The 22,746-nt window shown below is 74.2% G+C and overlaps 3 protein-coding genes across 3 annotated transcripts; 2 read left to right on the top strand and 1 right to left on the bottom strand.

Annotated features, from left to right (window-relative positions):
* Positions 1–5,765: 5,765 nt before the first annotated feature.
* MCS1 (hypothetical protein) lies at positions 5,766–6,401 on the bottom strand (the record flags this gene model as incomplete). The annotated part of the gene is made up of 1 exon (XM_009033925.1): positions 5,766–6,401. A coding segment is annotated over one exon (636 nt), but the record flags the coding sequence as incomplete, so codon positions are not given.
* A 1,253-nt stretch (positions 6,402–7,654) lies between these two features.
* AURANDRAFT_60418 (hypothetical protein) lies at positions 7,655–12,740 on the top strand (the record flags this gene model as incomplete). Its single annotated transcript, XM_009034554.1, has 3 exons — positions 7,655–8,736; positions 8,813–9,449; positions 11,769–12,740. 3 exons carry the CDS (start codon positions 7,655–7,657, stop codon positions 12,738–12,740), a joined length of 2,691 nt encoding a protein of 896 aa, XP_009032802.1.
* A 1,718-nt stretch (positions 12,741–14,458) lies between these two features.
* On the top strand, positions 14,459–21,246 carry AURANDRAFT_60417 (hypothetical protein; the record flags this gene model as incomplete). Its single annotated transcript, XM_009034555.1, has 3 exons — positions 14,459–15,447; positions 16,289–19,706; positions 19,993–21,246. 3 exons carry the CDS (start codon positions 14,459–14,461, stop codon positions 21,244–21,246), a joined length of 5,661 nt encoding a protein of 1,886 aa, XP_009032803.1.
* Between the last annotated feature and the right edge of the window lie 1,500 nt (positions 21,247–22,746).

Genomic DNA, 22,746 nt, shown 5'->3' with positions numbered 1-22,746 from the left:
AACGTCGACGAGGACTTCGACCTGCCGGGCTTCGAGAGTACGCGCGACCTCGGCGCCGCCGCGTAAATTCTTAGTCTACGAACCGGGACCCCATTGGCATCCCACCCCATGATCACCTACTCGCGAAGAGGGGGGAAAGTTACGCTGCAGGGTCCGGCTAGGGGCGGAGGCCTCGCGTTTGTGGGTGGGGTCTTGTTGTTGGAGGCGAGACGCCCGGGGTCCTGGCGCGGACGTTGGGAGGGGGGTTCATTCAATTTGGAAGCGAGGCGCCCGAGGTCCTGACGCGGACGTTGGGAAGGGGTGATCATGCAAGGATTGAAAAGGTCCGCGCATGTGGCGGGCCGCGGCGCTGGTGCCGCGGCGCTGGCGCGTCGACCTCGGGGGCGCGCTTCGGGGTGATCGTCGCTTCGGGGGGATCATTGGGCCCAGGGCGGGGGCTTGGGACGGGCCCGGGCGAAGGCCTTTTCTTTCGGCTCGAGGCCCTGCTTCCGCCGCTCGAGGTACTGCTGGGCTTCGTTCTTCCACTTGGAGAGCGTCGAGACGGCGCGGTCGAAGCGGCGGTTCGACGTCGCCATGACGACGAGCTCCTGGTTCGTCACGTCCACGGTCGCGAGCTGGTGGACCGTGTGGATGTTGACGGCCGCGAGGCGCGAGACCTTCTTCGGGCCGAGGCCCTGGAGCGTCGCGCGGTCCAGGGGGCAGTCGAGCGGGTCGCGCGGCGAGGCCGGCGGCGGCGGCGGCGGCGGCGGCGCGCCGTCGTAGGACGACGCGGAGGACCGCGAGTCCACCGAGGGCCCGCGGCCGTCGTAGGCGCACTCGAAGGAGGCCCGGCCGTCGAGCGCCGCGCGGGCCGCGTCGCCGCGGCCGTCGAAGCCGTAGGCGTCGCGGTCGCGGGGCGCGGCGTGGGCCGCGGGCGCCGGCGGCCGGCCGTAGTCGTAGCAGACGGGCACGTCGTAGAGCACGGGCACGCCGAGCGCGACGGGCCCGGCGTACGCGGCCGCGGGGTCGCGGAGGCGGTCGCGCGCGACGATGTCGTAGTAGGCCGGCGCGAGCGCGCGGCGCTCGGCGTAGGCCGGGCCGTGGTGGGCCCGGAGGTAGTAGTCGGCCGGGTCCACGGGGCCGCGCTGGCGCGCGTGGTCCATGACGCGGTGCTGCCGCGGGTCGGAGAACGCGCGCGACCGCGCCCACGCGGTCGCGTGGTCCGGCGCCGCGTAGGGGTCGTGGGCCGGCGGCGGCACGTGGTCGCGGGCGTCGCGCAGGTAGCCGTAGGGCGGCGGGCCGCGGTCGTAGCGGCCGTAGTCGTCGTAGGCGCGGCGCGGCGCCGCCGCGTAGTCCGGCGGCGCCGCCGCCGCGGACGGCGGCGCCGCCGCCGCGGCGGCGCGCGGCGCCTCCCGGCGGGGCGGCGGCGGCCCCGCGTAGGCCGGCGGCGGCACGGCCGTCACGCGGACGCCCGAGCCCGAGCCCGAGCCCCCGTCGCGGTGCGGCGGCGGCGCGGCCGGCGCGGCGCGGTCCGCGCCGCGCTCGGGCGACGGCGGCGGCGGCGGCGGCGCGTCGTCCGCCGGCGGCGCCTCCTTGCGCTCCTGGAAGCGGTCGGCCTCGCACTTGACCTTCTTGAAGCAGGGCGCGGCGTCGATCTCCAGGAGGCAGCTCAGGAACTCGAAGTCGTCGACCTCCTCCATGGTCTGGACGAAGACGGAGCCGTCGACGTCGCGCACGCGCTCGCGGCCCGTCGCGCGGTCCACGTGGGCCGCCCGGGGGTCGACGAAGCTGTAGCGCGCGGCGACGGCCGGCGCGAGGCTCACGGCGCGCGGCGCGGCGTCGAGGCGCCGCTTCGCCGCGGGCGCGCGGTCCGCCGCGGCGGCGGGCGCGGGCGCGTCGTCGTGGCTGCCCGCGTGGGACGCGGAGTCGCCGTCGTTGCTCGACGACTCGTAGGGCCCCGCGGCGTCGTCGTCGCCGCGGCGCGCGGCGTTCGGGTCGAGGCGCGACCGGTAGGGCCAGCAGGGATGGTCGCTGTAGTCGCTGCTGAGCTCGCTCGGCAGGTGGTCCGGCGACGACAGGCCGCTGCCGCCGCCCGTGGACGCGCCGGGCGACGGCGCGCCGGACGACGCGAAGCGCCACGCGGGCCCGGGGTCGCCCGCGTCGCTGCCGAGCTCGCTCGCGGAGTGGTCCGGCGAGTCGCCGTCGACGACGACGAGCTCGTCGCGGCCGTCGCGCGCGACGCCGAGCACGCGCGTCGCGTAGCGCGCGGGCACGTCCGCCGCGGGCACGACGGCCAGGGCCGCGTCGCGCGGCGCGAGCAGGAAGGCCTTCGCGTTGAGGAACGCCGCGCGCTCCGCGGACAGGGACCCGCGGGGCTCCTCGCGGAACGCCGTCGCGTAGAAGGCCGCGGCGAAGAGCGCCGCGCCGTGGTCCGTGCACTCCGTCCGCCAGCCGATGGCGCTGAGCCCCGCGCCCGCGATCGCGCCCGCGAGCGTCGACGACTGGCACGAGTTGCAGACGACGACCTCGACCTCGTCGCGGTAGCGCGAGATCGTCGTGACGACGCGCTGCACGGACTCGGCGACGAGGGGCTTGGCGCTCTCGCCCGTCGGGCCCGTGACGCGGTCGCCGAAGAGGTGGTTCGCGCAGCCGTGGCCCGCGAGGTGGATCCAGATCCGCGTCGCGACGCCCTCGGGGAAGTCGCCCGCGGGCCACCGCGTCGCCGCGTGGAGGCAGTCGTCGAGGTCCGCGAGGTTCTCGCACTCGACGATGCGCACGTTCATGGCCTTGGCGCAGCGCATGACCGCCCGGAGCTCCTTGGACAGGTTCGCGAGGTCGCCGCCGAGGTCGCCGCTGCCGCTGCCGCGGACGAGGACGATGGACCGGGGCCGCGCGCACGTCAGCAGCGACAGCTCGCCCTTGGCGGACCAGTCCTGGGCGGAGCCGCCGAACTCCTTGTCCTTGGACGGCAGCGGCCGGCGGCGCCGCGTCACGAACGAGAAAGCCGCGGCCGCGAGCGACGCCGCGAGGACGACGGCCGCGGCGACGGCGGCCGCGGCGACGTCGACGCCGCGGGCGTCGGACGACGCCGCGCCGGCGGCGCCGCAGTCGACGGGCCGCAACGGCTCGAAGCCGTGGCGCGCCATCGCGTCGCAGACGAGCGCCGCGGCCGCCGCGGCGCCGTCGCCGTCCGCGGGCTCGACGCCCGCGGCGCGGAGCGCCGCGCGGCCGTCGTCGTCGAGGGCCCAGGCGATGGCGTCGCCGGCCGCGCGCCAGGCGCCGGGCTCGTCGCGCAGGGCGAAGACGAGCGGCGCGCCAAAGGCCGCGCGCGGCGCGTCCGCGGCGTCCGCGGCCGGGCCCCGCGCGTGCGCCTTGACGACGTCGACGGCGACGAGCGCGCCCGACGCGAGGCCCGGCGCCGCCGCCGCGGCCGGCACCAGGCCGAGGGCGCCGCCGTCGGCCGCGACGGCCGCGAGGACGTCCGCCGGGTCGACGTGGGCCGCGTACGCGTCGTCCCGGAGCCGCTCGTCGTCGCGGCGGAGCACGGCGGACGCGAAGTCGTCCGCGGCGCCGCTGTCGGCGGCGTCGGGCCCGTGGACCGCGATGGGCGCCTCGGCGCAGGCGTCGCCGCCGAGGTCGCTCCACTCCGCGCGGCCGTCGCCGTCGTTGTGCGGCGCGACGTCCGCGACGTCGACGCCGTCGCGGTAGAGCCGCGCCTCGTCGTAGGCCGACAGCGCCCAGCGGAGCTGGGACGTGGCGATGGCCGCCGGCGGCGCGCCGCCGTCGCCGCCGCGGAGCCGGCGCGCCGCGGCGCCGCCGCCGAGGCACGCCGCGGCCGCGCCGCCGGCGCGCGCGACGACGACGAAGGGCGCGCGCCCGAGCGTCGCCGTCGCGAGGGCGACGCGCTCGAGCCGGTCCGCCGCGCCGGGCTCGCGCTCGCCGTAGCCGCAGCCGGGGAAGGCCTCCGCGTGGGCCTGCGCCGCCTGCTCGTTGCGGAACGCGCAGCCCTTCCCCGAGCACAGCGCCTCCGTCTCCCAGACGTCGGACCGCGCTCCCGCGACGCACTCGAGAGCGCCGTCGTCGCCGGCGGCCTCGACCTCGACGCCCGCGATGGGCGCGCGCGCGAGGGCCGCGCCGGCGACGCGGCGGTCGCAGACGGCCGCGAGGCCCGCCGTCGAGCCGCGCGCGCCGAGGAACGCGGCGGCGACGTGGTCGTCCGCCGCCGTCCAGAGCTTCGCCAGAGCCTCGACGGCGGGGAGCGCCGCGGGCGACCCGTCGAGGGCCAGCGGCGCGAAGTCGTCGAGGCGCGCGAAGTCGACGCGCGCGCCGCGGCCGCGGCTCCCGTGGTGGTCGACGGAGTCGCGGTCATAGCTGGGCCGGCCCGCGGGCGCGGCGCCGATGCCCGCGTAGGCGCGGCTCGCCGCGCGGTCCGCGGCGCTCGGCCGTGTGAAGAACATGTCGCTCAGGTATTGGAGCGCGCCGTCGCCGAGGAGCGCGTCCGTGGCGACGCACGCGGGCGACCACGCGTCGGCGCACGCGTCGAGCGCGGACTTGAGGACGCCGAGCCGCACGGTCCGCGCGAGCCAGGGCGCGCCCGTGGCGTTGCCGCCGCCGGCGACGGTGAGGGGCGCGACGGCCTGGGCCCAGACCGCCGCGGCGGACGCGCCGACGACGCCGACGGCGCCCGGCGACTGGAGCGCGGCCGCGAAGACGTCGACGGCGCGCTCGCCCGCGCCCGCGGCGACCCAGGTCTCGTCGTGGGCCCGCGGCGCGCAGCCCAGGGCCTGCGTGAGCACGCGCGCCGGGCCCGACGCCGGGTCGCGGCCGCCCGCGAGCCGCAGCGGCGTCGCGGCGAGCAGCGCGGCGCACCCGTTCTTCGAGCTCGGGCCCGCCGCGGCGTCGAGCCACGTGCCGTTGCCGCCGCAGAGCGCGCCCCGTAGGCCCTCGCGGTCGAGGCCGCCGCCGGCCTCGACGCAGGCCGCGAGGTCCGAGTCGCGCCGGGCGACGAAGACGAGCTCGTCGAAGGCCACGGGCATCCAGACGACGGCGCCCGAGAAGGTCTCGTCGCAGGCGCCCGCGGCGCAGCGCACCACGGGCCAGCCCCGGCCGCCGTAGGTCTCGCAGGGCGTCGTCGTCGCGTTGGGGACCCAGCCCGCCGCGTCCGCGGAGATCGCCGCCGCGCCGTAGCCCGCGCAGACCTCCGCGGCCGCGAGGCCCCCCCCGGGCGTGCTCACGGCGACGAGGTCGTCGGCGCCCCCGGACGCGTGGAGGGCGAGGTCCATCCAGGCGACGAGCCCCACGTCGTCGCCCGTCAGCGCCAAATCCAGGGGGGCGTCGCGCTCGTGGGCGCCCGAGCGCGAAAGCAGGGCGAGGGCGAGCCCCCGCCCCGCGGAGGTCCGCCGGGGCGCGGGGGGCGCCATGGGGGGGCGAGCCCGCGCCAGGAGAGTTCGCGGGGACCGCGGGGGGCTGCCTTTTACGCACCGGGGCGCGCCCGGGGCATCACGAGCTCAGATCGTCTTCGAAGCCGCCAAGTCGGCAGCCGATCAGCCAATCTGTAGTACCATCTGCAAGAAAGATCGGAAAAAATAGGTCGAGATATTGAATTTGAATAAAGTATCCTTTTCCATCGGAACCCACATTGAAGCAGGCGTCAAAGCCGGCGCCGCCGCGGCGCAGGCGCGCGCCGCGTCGAAAATCGTCGATTCCGAGGGGGCGTCCCCCGACGCGGCGGCGCCGCACCCGAGCCGTGCGCGGCGTTAGCGGCGCCCCCCCCCCCCCCCCCCGACCTAGACGTCCCCGACGCCGTCGGCGAACTGGCGGCGCACCTCGAGGCTCGTCTTCCAGGTGAGCTCGCAGTCCGCGCGCTGGACCGCGTCGTAGATGGCCAGGAGGACGCCCTCGCGCCACTCGAGGAACTCGTCCGTGTCCGAGCCGAGGTAGTGGCACTCGACGTCGATCTCCGGGCTGCCCGTGTCCGGGCAGTAGCCCTCGAGGTAGACGCGGATCGCGTTTTTGTTCTCGCGGTCGTCGACGGCGCCGTCCGTCGCCGCGAGCGTCTTGCGGATGTCCGTGACGAGGGCGTCGACGCGCGGCGCGTCGGCGCGCCGCAGCCGGAGCTTCGTCTTGAGGAGCTGGTGGTGCACGCGGCTGTAGTTGATCGTCGTCGCCTCGGCGATCTGCGCGTTCGGGATCGTGATGGCGCGGTTGTCGTAGCCGCGCATCTCCGTCGTGTACCAGCCCATCTTCTCGACGTAGCCCGCCCGCCCGTCCCCCAGGTCGACCTCGTCGCCGACCTCGAAGGGGTCCGTGACGGCGACGAGGATGCCCGAGACGACGTTCGAGAGCGGCGTCTGGCACGCCAAACCCAGCACGACGGACCCGACGCCCCCGAAGGCGAGCACGCTCTGGAGGTTCAGGCCCGTGCGCGCGCAGACGTTCTCCAGGCACAGCGTCCAGACCAGGGCCCAGCACGCCGCGGACGCGACGCGGTCGAGCGTGTCGAACCTCGCGCGCTGGCGCCGCGCCCAGGACAGCGACCGCGCGAGGAAGACGCGCTTGAGGCCGCAGACGAAGAGGCCGCCGGCGAAGGCGTAGCCCACGGCGGCGACGACGGGCTGCAGGAACGCCGGCACGGGCACGCCGAGCGCCTGCCGGCACACGGCGCAGCCGAGGTCCACGGCGTAGAACAGGGGGTACCAGGTGCAAAAGAGCGTGCGCAGGGGCCGCCCCAGGGCCCGCACGAGGGAAAATTCGCGCCGGAACCGCTTCTCCTCGTCGTCGGCGAGGCCGCGGCGCAGCGGGCCGGCCGCGCGCCGCGCGACGGCGGACGCGCGCGCCGCGAGGCCCTTGGGCGTCGCGACGGCGTAGAGCAGCGCGATGGCCAGCACGTCCAACGGCTCCACGAGCTCCGTGATGGCCGCCAGGGTCTCGCCGCGGGCCCCGCCGCCCTTCAGCAGGCCCTCCACGAGCTTCACCGCCCCGCCCACGATCGCCGCCGCCTCGAAGGCCTCGAAGGCCTCGACGGCTGGCGCCACGGCCCGCGCCGTCGTCAGCGACGGCGCGCGCGACCGCGGCGCCGTGAACGCGGCGGTGTGTGCCATTAGTAGCAGCACTGCTGCTCTGCGAAGCGTGGCCATTGCCATCACACCTCCATGTCAACGAGTAGTTCACCTTTGGCCGCGAGTAGTTCAACGTAGCAGCCTAGATCGCAAGCATGGCAGCCCCGTCGACCGCGGAGCTCGTCGCGGCGCAGGGCTACGGCTACGACGTCGTGCTCGTCTTCGAGCGCGGCAAGGACTGCTGCGACGACGACGTCTGGCGCAAGTGGATCCGGCGCTTCCAGGACGTCGGCATCGAGTGCTTCGCCTACGCGTCCATCCAGAACGACGAGGTCTTCGTGAAGATCCGCGCGAGCCTGGCGGTCCTCGAGGCCTGGGCGGAGCGCATCGACCACCCCGTCGAGTTCAACGCGTCGAAGCTCGAGGCGGAGATGCGCGGCGCCGCGGAGGCCGCGGGCCTCGAGGGCTGGGCCGTCCCGAGGAAGGCGACGCGCTTCAAGCCCTTCAAGTACCAGCGCGGGCCCTACCGCGGAAAGCACCGCGCCCTGTACCGGGAAGTTCGAGGGGTCGGCCACCCCTTCGGCGCGCTCCACCGCGCGACGCTGCTGAAGCTCCTCATGGACGCGCCGAAGGAGGCCGGCGGCGCGGGCTTCGGCGTGCTCCGGCGCCTCAGCCGCGGCACGATCGCCGGCTACCTCGTGCTCCACGACGCGCGCGAGCTCGAGGCGCTGTCGCGCGACTTCGTGCGGTCGCGCGCGCTCCTGCCGAACCGGCTCGACGTGTCGATGATCAACGAGTACTTTGGGGAGCAGCTGGGCTTCATCTTCTCCTTCCGCCAGCACCTGACGACGTCGCTCACGCCGCTGGCGCTCTGGGGCGTCGTGGTCTACGCCGCGACGACGGCGCGCGGCGACGTGAGCTCGTGGTGGACCGCGAGCTTCGCGGCCGCGTCGGCCATCTGGGGCGTCGTCTGCATGCAGCTCTGGCGCCGCGTCGAGTCGACGAACCGCATGAAGTGGGGCGTGCAGGACGCGCGGCTGCGGAAGCTGCCGCGCGCGGGCTTCCACGGCGCGCTGCGGCCGTCGCCCGTCGACGGCCTGCCGGAGCTCTTCTTCGCGCCCCACCGGCGGCGGCGCAAGGTCGCGGAGAATCTCGCGCCGGCCCTGGCTCTCATCGCGATCTTCGGCCTCAGCTTCTGGGGCATCACGCTCCTGAAATTCCGCCTCGCGGACGAGCGGGGCGGCGCGTCGCTCGCGCCGGCCGTCGTCAACGCCGTGTCCATTCAGATCCTGAACTTGGCCTACGCGAAGCTCGCGGTGAAACTGACGAACCGCGAGAACTGGAGGACGGACCAGGAGCACGCCGACGCGCTGATCCTGCGCATGTTCCTGTTTCAATTCGTCAACTCGTTCTCGCCGCTCTACTTTACGGCGTTCGTGCGGCCCTACGTGGGCCACGGCGGCTGCGACGGCGACCGCGACGGCGCCGTCGCCGGGAGCCCGGGCGACGCCTGCATCCACCTGCTCTCCTCGTCGCTCCTCGTGCTCTATTTGTCGCAGATCTTCGTCTCCAAGGTCACGGAGCAGGCGGTGCCCCTCGCGATCGAGCACTACCGGCGCTGGGCCGAGAGCCGGGGCGTGCGGCGCGACGCGGGCGCCGAGGTGCGCTTCTCGCGAGCGGAGCTCGAGCGCTTCCCAGCGTCCTGTGGCCGTGACGAGTTTCGAGAGATTTGGGGTGGGAACGCGACGAGAAATTGTCACCGTCGTGCTTGGTAGGCTCTTCCTCGGCGAGATCGACCCGGAGCTGTTCCACGTGAACGCGATGGCGGCCGTCGTCGTCGAATTCGGCTACGTGACGCTCTTCGTGGCCGCGTTCCCGCTCGCGCCGCTGCTGTCCTACGTCAACGGCTGCGTGTCCCTGCGGTCGAACGCGCACGTGTTGATGTACCGGAGCCGGCGGGCCATGCCGCGCGCGTCCGAGGGCATCGGGAACTTCAACACGATCTTCGACCTCATGACGCGGATCTCCGTGGTCACGAACGCCGCGCTCCTCGTCTACGTGTCGAGCATCAATTACCTCGACGCGCTGACGCCCGTGGCCCGCCTCTGGATTTTCATCATCTTCCAGTACGCGCTCTTCTCCATCCAAACGGCGATCGACATCCTCGTCCCGGACGAGATCGACGACGTTCGCGTCCAGCGCGACCGCGGAACCTTCTTCCGCGGGGTGCTCGACGCGGGCGAGATGGTCATCCCGGCGACACGCGACGAGGCCCACGACGCGCCGTCGCACGACGTCGAGCTCCACGGCCGGGACGACGGCGCCTACTACGCGCACTGGATCTCGGGCGCGCTCGCGGCCGCGCGCCAGGACGCCGCCGACCTCCGGACCGCGGGCGGCGCCGTCGACGTCGTCTAGGGCCGGAGACTGGTCAAACGACGACGCCAGGCGCCCGTGCAAACGAACCCGCTCGTTGTCTCGACACGCTCACCTCTCCTTAAGGACCGTGTCCGCGGCCCTCGACGCGAAGACGAGGACCGTCGAGTGGACGTTGCCGTTGGGGATGCGCGGGATCGCGGACGCGTCGGCGACGACGAGGCCGGCCACGCCGCGGACGTTGAGGTCCGCGTCGACGACGGCGGCGTCGTCGTCGCCCATGGCCGCCGTGCCGACCCAGTGCGAATTCGCGAGCGACCGCGCGCGGATCCAGGCGTGGCGCGCGTCGGCGCCCCGCTCCGGCGGCGCGTCGACGAAGGCGACGGCCGCCGCGAGGGGCTCCGTCCTCGCGAGCCGCCCGAGGAAGTCGACGCCCTCGAGGAGCGCGGCGGCGTCGGCGCTCGTGACCCAGGCCGTGTCGGGCCGGCAGCCCTCGCAGCGGGGCGCCGCGTACCAGGACGCGTTCCGCGGCCCGCGCCGGATGATCGGCGGCGCGTAGGGGTCCGCGGCGTCGAGGACGACGCGGTGCCGCGCCTCGGGCCGCAGGAGCGCGACGGTGACCAGCGCCGTGTTCCGCGCCGTCCAGACGCCGCGGCCGAGCTCGTCGACGTGGGGCTCGCTCTGGCCCGGCGAGAAGAGCGTGAGCTGGAGGTCCGCGGGCTCGCGCGGGTCGCACGCGGAAGACCGGAGGAACGCGCCGACGGACGTGCCCGGCGACGCCCAGAGCGAGTCGCCGCCCCGGGCGCCGAAGAAGGCCGCCAGCGGGCCCGGGTCGCGCCAGAAGGCGTCGCTCCTCAGCTCGAGCTCGAGCGCAACGGCCGGGTGGTCGTGGAGGCCCTCGCCGACTTTCGGGCCGCCGAGGCCCGACGCGAGCAGGAGCCGCGGCGTGTTCAGCGCGCCGGCGGCGAGGACGACGGCCCGGCGGGCCTTCGCCGCGACGACGCCGCCGCCGGGGGCCGCGTACTCGACGCCCGCGGCGCGCCGGTCGTCGTCGACGAGCACGCGGCGCGCCGTCGCTCCGGCGACGACTTTCAGGTTCGCGAGCCCCAGCGCGGGCTCGAGGAGCGCCGCGTAGGCCGACGCGCGGCGGCCGCGCTCGTCGATGTTGAAATGGTAGGGCCCGGCGACGTTCGCGTAGCGCGTCGTCGGGTCCGCGTTGAAGTCGTCGACGCGGCGGAGGCCCGCGGCGCCGCACGCCGCAAGCCACGCGGCCGCGAGCGCGTCCGACGCGAGGCACGGCGCGCGGCGCGTCGCGACGGGGCCGCGGAAACCCCGCGCGGACGTGCCGTTGCGGCCGCCGACGAGGCGCTCGAGCGCCGCGTAGCGCTTTTCGACGGAGGGCCACGTCCAGCCCGTCGCGTTCCACGCCTCGACGTCCCGCGGCGTCGCGCGGACGTAGAGCATGGCGTTGTGCGCGCCGCTGCCGCCTAAAACGCGCGCGACGACGCCGTTGACGATGGGCCAGTGGAGCGCGGCCACGCGGCCCACGTCGGACCAGAGCCGCGGCACGTCGAGCGGCGACGAAGGGGTCTCGTCGCCGCTCGGCGGCGCGACGCGCGCCTCGGTCCAGACGGCGCCGAGCTCGTGCGAGTTGCCGCGGTAGGGACCGCCGGCTTCCAACACCAGCACGCACCAGCCGGGCCGCTCCGCCGCGAGCCGCGCGGCGACGACGCTGCCGGCCGCGCCGCCGCCGACGACCGCGACGTCCGGGCGGTCGAAGTCGCAGGTCCTTCGCCGCGACACGAAGGCCGCCAGCGCGCGCCCGAAGCGCGCGCAGCTCAGCGCCACGGCCAGCGCCGCGAAGGCGAGCACGCCGTGGCGCCGCCGCAGGCAGTGCCAGGGCCGCGGGCGCGGTCGTCGTAGTTCGACGCCGGGCACCGCGCCGTACGCGCAGTCCGCGGCGGACGGTGTTGCTGTGGAGGCCGGCGCCGCCGGCTGCGGCCGCGATGGCGTCGTGCGCATTTGGGTACTCGATCAAGAGGGGCGTCTAGACACTTTCATCATGCGTCATGTCCGAGCTCCTATGCGCTGGCCAGGGGCACTCACGACCTCTTGAAAGAACCGTGCAGCAGTTGCAGCAATTGTGCACCTTGACATACAAGGTTTGCGAATGTGAGAGGGTGATATGATGCTATGGCAGCCCTCGGTATTGGATAGATGATGCGGGGCTCGTGGAGGACGACGCGTCGGGCGAGTGCGTCGTGCTCCAGCAGGGCCGCGACCTCCGTCAAGCCCATCCTCCTCCTGCTTCTCCTCGCGCCACCCGGCGACGCCGATCGGCCCGTGCTCTTCCAGCACATCCCTGGCACCGGCGGCTCGTCGCTCATGACGGCGCTGCGCCGCTACGGCTGCGCGCGCGGCCTGTCGCTGTGCCCCGTCGTCGGCGGCGTGCGGAAGCACGGCCCCGAGGACCCGCGCTGGGCTTCCGTCGCGGCCTACGACGTCGTCGCGTCGCACCTGCCGAGCGTCGACGCGGCGGACGCGTGGAGACTATCTCACCCCGGCGGCCGCGTCCTCACGGTGTTGCGCGATCCGGTCGTCTACGCGCACAAGCACGACCCCGGCGCCGCGCCGCGCCTCGACGCGCAGTACCAGTACCTGCGCCACGGCTGGCGGCGCGACGCGGCGGCCGAGCCGCGGGCCGAGATGTCCCCGGCGGACGCGCGCGCGTTCCTGCGCGCGCGCTTCGACGTCGTCGGCGTCCTCGGCGCGGGCACCGCGACCCACCTCTTCGACGCGTTCGTGATCCGCGCGGGCCTGGCGCTGAGCGGCGAGCCCGACGCGCTGCTGTACGTGCGGCGCAACGTCCGCGACGAATGCGCGGCGCCGCGGCGCCTCGGGGGCCGCAGCCGCGAGATGCGGTCGTGGGGCCTCCTCGCGAACGAGCTCCGCCCCGCGCCGAACGCCGCGGCGCACGAGCGCCGCGTCGACGCGTTCGTGGTCGGGCTCGGCGAAGCGTGGCGCAACGGCTCCCGCGCGGCGCTGCGCGCGGCGCTCGGCCCGGGCGGCGACGCCGCCGCGCGGTTGCGCGCGGCGGCGCGGCTCGTCGACGACGCGGACCTCCGGCTTCCGGCGGACGTCGCGCTCGTCGTCGCCGCACTGGCCGACTACGCGGACGGCGACGACTGGGCCCGCCACGGTGCGACGTTCGCGTCGCGGCTCGCGGCGCACCGCCGGGCCAATGCGCACCGCGAGGGCGGCGGCGCGTCTTGCGCCCGGGGGTCCCCGTTCCAGTTCGCGGCCAACTGCACGGCGGCCCCGGACTAACGCGTTAGACGAACTCCCGGTTAAACGAAGCCCCGGTTAGATGAACTCCCTAGGCGCCGTCGTCAGCTCGACGCGCCGCGTGTCGCCGAGCGGCGCGAATTCGGCGGCGGAGTCCATGCTGGTCGCCATGCGCCGATGGCGCCGCCGGTCGGCGTAGTGCCTCGCGAGCAGGGCGACGAGGCCGGCGACCGCCGCGACGAGGACCGCGGCGGCGACCTTCAATCCGACCGCGGAGCGGCGGCGCACGATCACCTCGCGCTCCGGCGGCGGCGCCGCCGCGGCGCTGCGGTTCGTCGCGGGCGCCGAAGAGGGCTCGTACGTCGGGCAGTACGACGGCGGGTACTTTTCGCCCTCCTCCTCGCCCTCGTCCTCGCCCTCGTCGTCGTCGCTGCCGTGCGAGAAGATCTCGCAGACTTCGCTGACGCCGACGTCTACCTCCGCCATGACGCACACTCCCTCGAACGCGCGGCCGCCCTCGACGAGCACGACCGACAGGCTCGTCACGTCGAAGGGCTCGCTGGCGCCGGAGACGCGGATGCAGCTCCCGCGGCGCGCCGTCGCGCAGGAGCACTCGAGCACGGCGCCGTGTCTGTCGGACGCGAGGGCCATGACGGGCGCGTCGGCGCAGTACGCCAAGCAATCTCCCACGTCGAGGCCGCGGCAGTCCGCGGGATCGCGGCCGTCGCAGTACAAGTCCGTCTTGGCTTCTCGCAAGTCGACCTTGTCGTAGCAGCGCCGCGCCTCGAGCGTGTACGTTTGCGTCGGCGGCCGCGTCGGCGAGGCGCTCGGTCGCCACGATGGGACCGGCGACGGCGCGTAGCTCGGAACGGCAGTGGTGGGGGAATAGCTGGAGGGCGCATAGCTGGGAACAAGCGTCGACGACGGCGCGAGGGTCGACTGCACCACGCTGAGCACCGCTACCATGAGCAAGCAGCCCATCGCGCGAAGATGCACCGCACGTGAAGGGGTCGTGAAGGCTTCAAGTCGAAGCTATACCCATGATGGATGCAGGCTGCCGGATGTAGATGCCGGATGGCGGGCCTTCCAGGCCCGTGGCTCCGCGTCGCTTTTGTGGCTTGGGTGGCACAGGACGCGCGCTGTCAGCCGAGTGGGGCGTTTTACTTGCATGTTCCCGGCACCGGCGGGTCCACTGTCTCGACGGCGCTTCACTACTACGCCTGCACGGTCGGTCTGAGGCGGTGTCCCATCACGCGAGGCGTGAAATATCACGACGCGAGCGACGCGTACTGGGATGCGCTTCGTGGCTACGACGTCGTCGCGGCGCACGTGCCGGTCGGGCCGTTGCTCCTCCTTCGTCTCTTTGAAGCCCGCCGGGTAGCGGTCGGGCGTCGTCCAGCCGCCGTTGGATGCGGTGGATTCGAGTAGGAGCTGGGCCGAACGCGCGTCGAGGCGGCGGCGCGAGTCGAGGGGAGGCGTGGTTTCGGCGCTTGCGGCGCGGACCGCGAGCGCGACGGTGAGCAAAAGCATCGCTGCGAAACGCAGGCCCGTCTCCCGCAGCGCGTCGCCGGGGGCCCAGCGAGTGCCGGCAACGCTGGGTTAGGGACGAATGCTCTGCAATAATGGTCAGGTTTTTAATGACATCGTTGAAATTACAGTGAAAGGTCGCAGAGTCGTGAAGGCATCGTGACATTCAAGGTTTGCGAATCTGAAAGGGTCTTGTGATGCATATGGCAGCATCGTGAAGCCGCGATCGCATCATGATGCGGGGCAGCATTTTGCTGCTCATGGTGTGCGCGAGCGCTCGACTCCGCGGCACCCTGCCGCAGCGCGTGCCGCACAAGCGCGGCACGCCGGCGCCGAGCCCGCAGCCGACGGCCTACAGCTGGACCGTCAAGGGCGATTTCGCGACGTCGAGCTGGTTCCTCTCCTTCCCGCAGGATCGCGGCGCCGGCAGCGCGATGCGCGTCGTCCAGAACAACACCAAGGGCACGGCGCTCGTCTGCGTGCCCCCCAAGTGCGGCAGCATGGCCGTGCTCGAGGTGCTGCGCGGGCGGCGGCTGGAGTGGTGGGGCCAGTCGACGAAGCTCCGCTGGGACGGCATCGAGACGGACCCGACGAGGATGCCCGACGACACGCACCGCGCCGTCGGTGCGTGGCTCGAGGACGCGGGCCGCGTCCGCGTCGCGATCCTGCGCCATCCCGTGGAGCGCATCCTCTCGTCGCTGCGCGCGTTCGGCAGCCAGGAGTTCTGCCCGAGCTGCCAGACCGGCGCCTTCAAGGCGGCCACGGCGAAGCTGCCGACGAAGTTCCTGCGGCTCCAGGCCATCTACCTCCAGTACGCGACGCACGACCTCTACGACCAGCAGCGCCTGCCCTGCGACGCGCAGCGCGTCCTCGTGAACCAGCACTTCCGCGCGCTCCGCTGCTTCTGCGCGTTCCAGCTGCCGGGCATGGCGAACCGGACGCGGCTGCTGAGGTTCGGCGACGCGGCGGACATCGAGAGCCTCGCGACGATCGTGCCGGACGCGCGGTCCTGGAACCGGCGGCGCTTCGGCCCCGGCGCGTCGCTCTCGGGCGTCGAGTTCCTGTCGCCGCGGCACCGCGCCTCGAGCCACGTCCACAGCTCGCGCACGACGGACGCCGTCGAGACCTACAGCGCCGAGCTCTTCGCCGCGATCACGCGCGCCGTCGCCGACGACCTCGCCTTCTTCAACGGCCTCGGCCTCTTCGCGGAGCCGTACCCGCCGTAATTCATTACCACGGGTCCGCGGGCGGCCGGTTGAAGCGGAGGCGCTGCGTCACGACCGCGGCCTCGTAGCGGGCGCAGGCGCCGACGGTGATGTTGTTGGCGAAGGGCAGCTTGTGGGAGAGCTGGGCCATGGACGGGCCGCAGGCGCGGACGACGCGCGTCCGGAGGACGTGGCGCTCGACCGCCGTGAGGTTGTAGGTCTCGCAGGCGTCGTACGCGGGGTCGTTGCGCGCGCGCGCCTTGGCGTTGTCCGCACGCGGGAGGCCCAGGAGCCGCGCGCGGTAGTCGAAGCTCATCTGCGGCCCGCAGCAGCGCCGCAGCACGGACCAGTAGCGCATGTACTCGAGGACGTCGTCGCCCGCGCCGTCGTCGAGGCCGAGCTTCTCCGCGTACGCGAAGATCTGCACGTTCGAGCCGCAGCGCTCGAGGTACTCGTAGAGCTGCACGTGGGCGACGGCGGCGCCGAGCGTCTCCGAGAGCTCGGCGCGCGCCCGCTCCGCGTCGCGGCCCGCGTCGGCGCAGCGCGGCCGCCGGCCGCCGCCGCCGCGCGCCGTCGCGAAGAGCAGGAACCCGGTCGCGTTGGCCTTCTGCAGCGCGCCGCGGAGCTGCGCCTCCTTGTGCGCCTTGACGACCTCCGGCGGCGCGCCATCCCTCAAACAGGCCGCGGCGCGGATGACCTGCAACTGGAACGTCGTCGCGGAGCGCGGCGGGCCGTACTGGATCAGCGTCTCCCGCGCCGTTCCCGCGGGAACGAGCAGCAGTAAGAGCCAGATCATGGCGCATGCACGCAGATCATGGTGCACGCAGAACATGGCTCAAACACGCAGCCCTCGCGAAGCCCATCGCGCCAGTTGGCTTTGTTGAAGTTCAAACACGGGGCAGCGTGCCTCTTATGGACGATGCGAGTTGCGCGTCTCCTGCTGGCAACATGGTGCACCATCCGTGCGAAGAAGCAGCGGCCGCGCGATGCCTGCGAGGCGGCGCTCGGCGTGCTGGCCTGGCGCAACCCGGGCATCATGGATGACTGGTTGGGTCGCTCCGGCTACTGCCCATCCGTCACTCATGGCGTCTCCGTCGCTGCGCGCGTCGACGAGGCGGCGCCGGAGGCCGCGGACGACTGGGCGCCGTGCGCGACGCCGCCGCGGACCGTGGCGGTCGTCGTCCGCGAGCCCGTCGACCGGTTCCTCGCGGGCGTCGCGCAGGCGACGGCGCCGGGCACGGCGCACGCGCGCGCCTGGGCCGCCTGGCGCGCGAGCCGCGGCCGCGCCGCCTTCGACGCCGGCGACGCCGCGGCGGCCTACGCCCGGGACGTCGCCGCGGGGTTCCGCCACGCGGCGACGCAGCCCGTCGCCGCGCGCGCGAGGCGGGGCGGCTGGCCCCGGGCCGTCGCCGCCGTCGCCCTGCGCCGCGTCGAGGACAATCGCACGGCGCCGGCGTTCGCGCCGCGGCCGCGACCGATCTCCCTCGGCTTCTGGGCGCCGTTCTGCGGCGCCTTCGCCGCGGACTACGCGTGCCTCGGCTACGAGACGCCGCGCGAGTGCGCCGGCGGCGTCGTCGACGGCGCCCACGGCCTGCCCGCCGCGGCGAGGGACGCGCCGGCGAGCCGCGCCGAGGCCGAGGCGCTCCTCGAGGCCTACCGGCGCGGCCCCGTGGGCACGTTCGCGCGCGCGACCTACTTCTGCCCGCTCAAGGCGGGCAACGGCGTCTTCGGCTTCCTCAACGCCTTCGCGCTCGCCGTCGTCACGAACCGGACGCTCGTGGCGCGCTTCGCGAGCCCGCCTGACTTCGCGGGCAACAGCGAGGCCGCCTGCGGCGCCGCGCTGCGCCTGCGGCGCTGGGTCGCGCGGGACGACGGCGCCGCGAACTGGTCGACGGTACCGGGCTGGCCCGCGAAGCAGACGGCCGAGGCGCACATCCTGGCGACGCCGGGCCTCGACGAGCTGCCGGCGACTTTTGTGGACTTTGGCGTCATGTACGGCCACAACGCGGCGGCCGCGGCCATGCCCGAGGCCGCGCGGTGCCTGGGGGCCGCCGCGCGGCGCCGCGCGGCGGCGCTGTTCCGCGGCGGCCTCGACCTCGCCTACGGCGTGCTATTCCACGCGGCCTTCGAGCTGGCCCGGCCCGTCCCCGTCGACGCCGACGCCGGCTTCTCCGTGGCCCTGCACTCGCGGCACCGCGCGCGCGCGGCGGACGACGGCGCCGACGTGTCGCGCGAGGCCGCGTGCCTCGCGCGCGTCGTCGGCGCCGCGCGGCGGCCCTGCGTCGTGCGCATCATGTCGGACCGCGCCGCGACGCGCGCGAACGTGTCGGCCTTCGCGCGCGCCCTCGGCTGCGCCGCGAAGACCGCGGCCGTCGGCGCCGCGGCGGACGAGGCGGACTTCGCGGAGCACGGGCCGTCGCGGGCCTTCTTCGCGGACCTCGCCGTCGCGGCGGCGGCGACGGACGGCCTCGTCGCGACCGTGAGCTCGACGGCGTCGAACCTCGTGGCCGCGCTCGTCGCGCACGGCCACAGCCGCCGCGCGCGAGCCGCGCCGCTCGCGCGCTGCCTGCTGACGTACGGCCCCGCGCGGCCCTGGTACCTGCCCTACGCGGGCGACGCGCCGCGGCGGCCGGGCGACGCGCCGACGCGGCCGGGCGACGCGCCGCGGCGACGCCTCGCGGGCGCCGAGCGGTGCGTGACGGTCGTCGCGGCCACACGCAACACCACGCCTCCCGACACAGACGCGGCCGGCTGCGCCGTCGTGCGCGTCGCGCACTTCGACGGCCTGCTCGCGTCCGTGGATCGCTACGACGGGAAATACGGGCGATTCTCCGGCGAGGTGCCGTTCTCCGCCGCGGACTGGGCGGCGGCCCTCGCGCTCGACGGCGACGGGAGCCGCCTCGACGCGTGGGCGCGCCTCGCGCGCGGCGTCGAGCGGTGCGACGCGGACGCGCGCGGCGCCTTCGACGTCGTCGTCTTCGGCGGGTCCGTGACCGGCGGCCGGAGCTGCTGGAACCCGACGTTTCCCTTCGACGAGGGCGCGAACTGCTCCGCGTGGCACCGGTTCGAGGCGTGGCTCCGGTGGCGCTACCCGCGGTGCCCGGGGCTCCGCGTCGTCAACCGCTTCGAGGGCTCGACGACGACGGCCTGGCGCGTCGTCAACTGGGCCGACGTCGCCGACGCCGTCGCGCGCGCGGCCATGGTCGTCGTCGACTTCAGCGTCAACGACGACGGCGACGGCGCGGTCTACGCCGAGGCGCGCGACGCGACGGAGAGCCTCGCGCGGCTCGTCCTATCGGAGGGCGCCGTCCTCGTCGTCTTCGTCGCGATGCGCAAGCTCGCGGACGTCGACGACGGCTACCAGGCCGAGGTCGTCGCGCCGAACGCGCGCTACTACGGCTTCCCCGTCGTCTCGTACCGCGACGCGGTGCGGTCCGTCGCCGCGCGGCGCCGGCGCGGCGACGCCGGCGCCGTCGACCCGGGCCTCCTCTGGCATCCGACGCGGCACCACCCGAACTGGTGGCCGCACCAGCTCATGGCCGACGCGATGGCCTACGCCTGGGAGGCCGCCGCGCGGCGGACCGTCGGGGAGGGAGCTCCGGCGGCGCCGGCGCCGCTGCCGCCGCGGAACTTCACGGCGCGGCTCGGCGCGGCCGTCGCGGCCTGCGGCGGCCGCTACCTGTCCGACTTCGCGGCCGCGGACCTCGCCGCCGCGGGGCCCGCCTGGCGCCTCGTCGCCAACGGGTCCAAGTCGGGCGTCGAGGCCGCCGCGGGCGCCGCGGGGTCGCGGCTCCGCGACGCGGCGCGCCGGCTCTCGCTCGAGGTCCGCCTCGGCCCGCGGCCCGCGCTCCTCGTCACCGCGCTCGCGTCCTACGAGACCTTCGCCGACGGCGTCTTCTGGCTCGACGACGACGTCGCCGCCGCCGAGGCGGCCCTCGCGGCGACGGAGGCCCTCGAGGACTTCTGCGCGCCGAAGCCCTGCGGCCCGCGCGAGGCCTGCGCGGAGAAGCTCCCCGAGTGCGCGGCCTTCGCCGCGGGCCTGAGCCCCGCGCCCCACGTCGTCCGCGGCGCCTGGCGCGACCGGTCCACGATGCCGCGCACGTCCGTGTTCTTCGAGCGCGCGGAGCTCGCGCCGCCGACGCGGCGCGTCCCCGTGCGGACCTTCGTCCTCCGGCCCGGGTCGCGCTTCGCCGCGCCGGGGACCCACGCGCTCCACGTCGTACCCCGGCCGCCGCGGTCGCCGGCGTCGCCGCCGGCGAAGTTCCGCCTGCTGCGCGTGCGCTCCTGCTGATGTCCTTAGCTAGCCTAGCTCCCGGAGCAGCGCGGAGAACGACGGCCGGTCGCGGGGGTCCGCGCGCATCATCCGCGGCAGGAGCCGTCCGAGCCGCGCGGGGCCCCGCACCTTGGCCCCGCGGCCGCTGCGTGGGCCGCTGTCGCCCGCTAACTTGACGTCAACGTTGCACAGGCGGAAATCGCAAACTCTTATGGCAGCCAGAATTAGGACGCGTTGAGGCAATCGCACAGCCATGGCCACCCCGCGGCGCATGAGCCACCTGCTCCAGGACGCGGCGCACCACGCCTACATGGACAGCGTCAAGACGCGCATGTTCGTGCTGGGCCTGAGCTCCGGCTCGACGCTGACGCTGTTCTGCGTGTCGATCCTGGTCATGATGTTCAGCTACGACCCGGCGAGCGGCGGCATCCACGAGATCTGCGGCTGGCCCTACCCGCTCTTCCGGTCGTCGTTCCTGCTCTGCCTCTGCGGGCTGCTCTACGGCGGCACGCTGTTCGCGTGGCGGCGGTGCAAGGTCGACTACCGGAGCGCGCTCGACGTGTCCCCGTTCGTGACCTACGACACGGTCCTGGCCTACGCCTACGCGTGCTTCATCGCCGTCTTCTCGGCGTTCCTGGTCTACGCGCTCCTGCTCATGGCGCCCGGCGCGCTCGGCGCGGACGTCTCGGCGTTCCGCGACGCGCTGCCGGCGCTGGCGTTCCTCGCGCCGGCGCTCTTCCTCGCCTGGCCCGCGGACCGCGCGCCGCTGAGCCTCGCGGCGTCGCCCGGCGCCGTGGCCGCGCGCCGGGGCCTCGTCTTCGACCTGCTCCTGCCCGTGCTCGCGGGGCCGTTCCGCCGCGCGACGTTCGCGCGGACCTTCGTCGCCGACGTGCTCTGCTCCATGCCCAAGATCTTCGCGGACATGCAGTACGCGACCTGCGCGCTCGGCGCGTGGCTCGTGGACCCGGCCGGCGACACGCTGCGCGCCGCGCCGGCGACGTGCGGGCCCGGCCTCGCCTACGCGCGCGTCGCCGTGTTGTTGCAGGTCGGGCCCTTTCTGATTCGCCTGGGCCAGAGCGCGCGCGCCTTCCGCGACGACCCGGCGGGCCGGCGGAAGAACGCCGCGAACGCGGCCAAGTACCTCCTCGCCGTCGCGCTCGTCGCCGCGTCCGTGCTGAAGAAGGGGAGCCCCGGCGACGCGTTCTACGCGCGGGCCTGGCTCGCGCTCGCGCTGGCGTCGACGCTCTGCAACTTCCTCTGGGACGTCTTCATGGACTGGGGCCTCGGCCGCGGCCGACCGAAGAAGTTCCCGGCGCCGTTCTACGCCGTCGCCGTGGGCACGAACTTCGCCGCGCGCCTCGGCTGGGCCGTCTACGTGTCGCCGGACCAGACCCTCGTGGCCCAGCACGTGATCCTGCTCCTCGGCGTCGTCGAGGTCGCGCGCCGCTTCCAGTGGGCGCTCATCCGCGTCGAGCACGAGCACGTCAAGCTCCACCCGGGCGAGGACGACGCCGGCCTCCGGTTTTCCCAGCACACGCCCTAGTCCATTAAATTCGGCGCGGTAGTCCCGGACGACGCTGAGGACTGTGTGCGCTAAAAGCTTCTTCATTGACTTCAACCTCACAACATTGCAGTCAAACTTAGAGCCCGCCGGGGTAAAATCGAGCGAATGTCCTCCGTGCTTCATGATCGACATTGTGCAGCGTTTTGGCGGCGCGCTGCGATGGGATGGCCGTCTTTGAGGGCCCGCCGCTCCGCGAATATGCAGAATTGTGCAACGATCCCAGCAGCTGCGAGGGCCGCAAGGACGAGGGTGAGGCACATGCGAAGACGCGACGCTCATACGACCGCGTGGCGACTGGAACGGGGAGGTAGAGTGGGTGGGAAGCGACGCGCTGCCCCCTCGCGACCCCTCTAACATAGTTTTCGAGCCATCGCAGCAGCGGAGATCGTTCGTCATCGACCCCGTCGCGTCCAGCGCGGCAGGTTCCTCGGGGGAGCCCGAAATCGTCGAGTCCACCGGGCCGAGCTCTGACGGCGTTTCGTCCCGACGGTGGCCGTGGGGTGTCTGGGGCTGCCCCTGCCGCCGGACATGGTCTCGATCCGTTCCATACCACCATGGGGTCGGGTCCAGACCATCTCGGGCGGCGTGGGCCCACCCCAGGCGCCTCGGGCTGCCCCTCGGGACCTCGAGCCGACCGACGTCGGGTTCGACGGCTTCCGCATGGTCGACGCCGCCCCAACCGCGCTGGATCCGCGTCGTGGCGGGTCGACGCCCGAACGAGGGCGTTTGGGGCGGCAGCGAGACACCTTCCCCAGTGCCGATCCCGGCGCATAACGCTCAGACGCCATCGCGAGCGCCGCGAAGAAAGCCCATGCAACGACGGCTTTTGCTGCACTGTGCCGCTTCAACAGGGGACAAACTCAGAGTAAATACCCCGGCACGATGGCTGCATCGAGAGCCCTCGTCATCGTGCTCGTCGTCCTCTCCCAAGGAACGACGGCGATGGACGGCTTCGTCGTCGACGCCGCCGGCGTCGCGTCCTGCCTCGCGTCGGCGCGGTCCGTGGCGTCGAGCTGCGGCTGCGCCGGCGGCGGCGCCGCGCGGTGGGTCGACGACGCGCGCTGCGCCTGCGACGCCGACGCCGCCGCCGAGTCCTGCGACGCCGTGCTGGCGCGCGCGCCGGGCCGCGGCGTGCTCGTCGCGCCCGGCGGGCTGCAGTACGGCTTCACGACGGCGCTGAACGACTTCGTCGGCCACCTCGCGGCCGCGTGCGCCGCGGGCGAGCACCTGCTCTACGGCGGCTTCCTCGTCGACGGCACGGCGAAGCGGGAGACGACGCCGGCGCTGCCCGTCGAGGCCTTCTTCGACCTCGACCCCGTGAACGCGGCGCTGCGCGGCCGCGGCGACTGCGCGCGGACGCGCGTGCTGCCCGCGTCCTGCGCGGCGCGGCACATCAACGCGACGCGGTGCCACGCCTCCATGGACTGGGGCAAGGCGCCGTTGGCCCTCGACCTCAAGCAGACGCTGCCCCTGTCGCTG

Source organism: Aureococcus anophagefferens (genome assembly GCF_000186865.1).
Source record: "Aureococcus anophagefferens unplaced genomic scaffold AURANscaffold_1, whole genome shotgun sequence".
In the NCBI taxonomy this organism is placed as follows: Eukaryota; class Pelagophyceae; order Pelagomonadales; family Pelagomonadaceae; genus Aureococcus; species Aureococcus anophagefferens.
The sequence above is the reverse complement of the archived record's forward strand: the minus strand, read 5'-3'. Positions and strand labels throughout refer to the sequence as shown.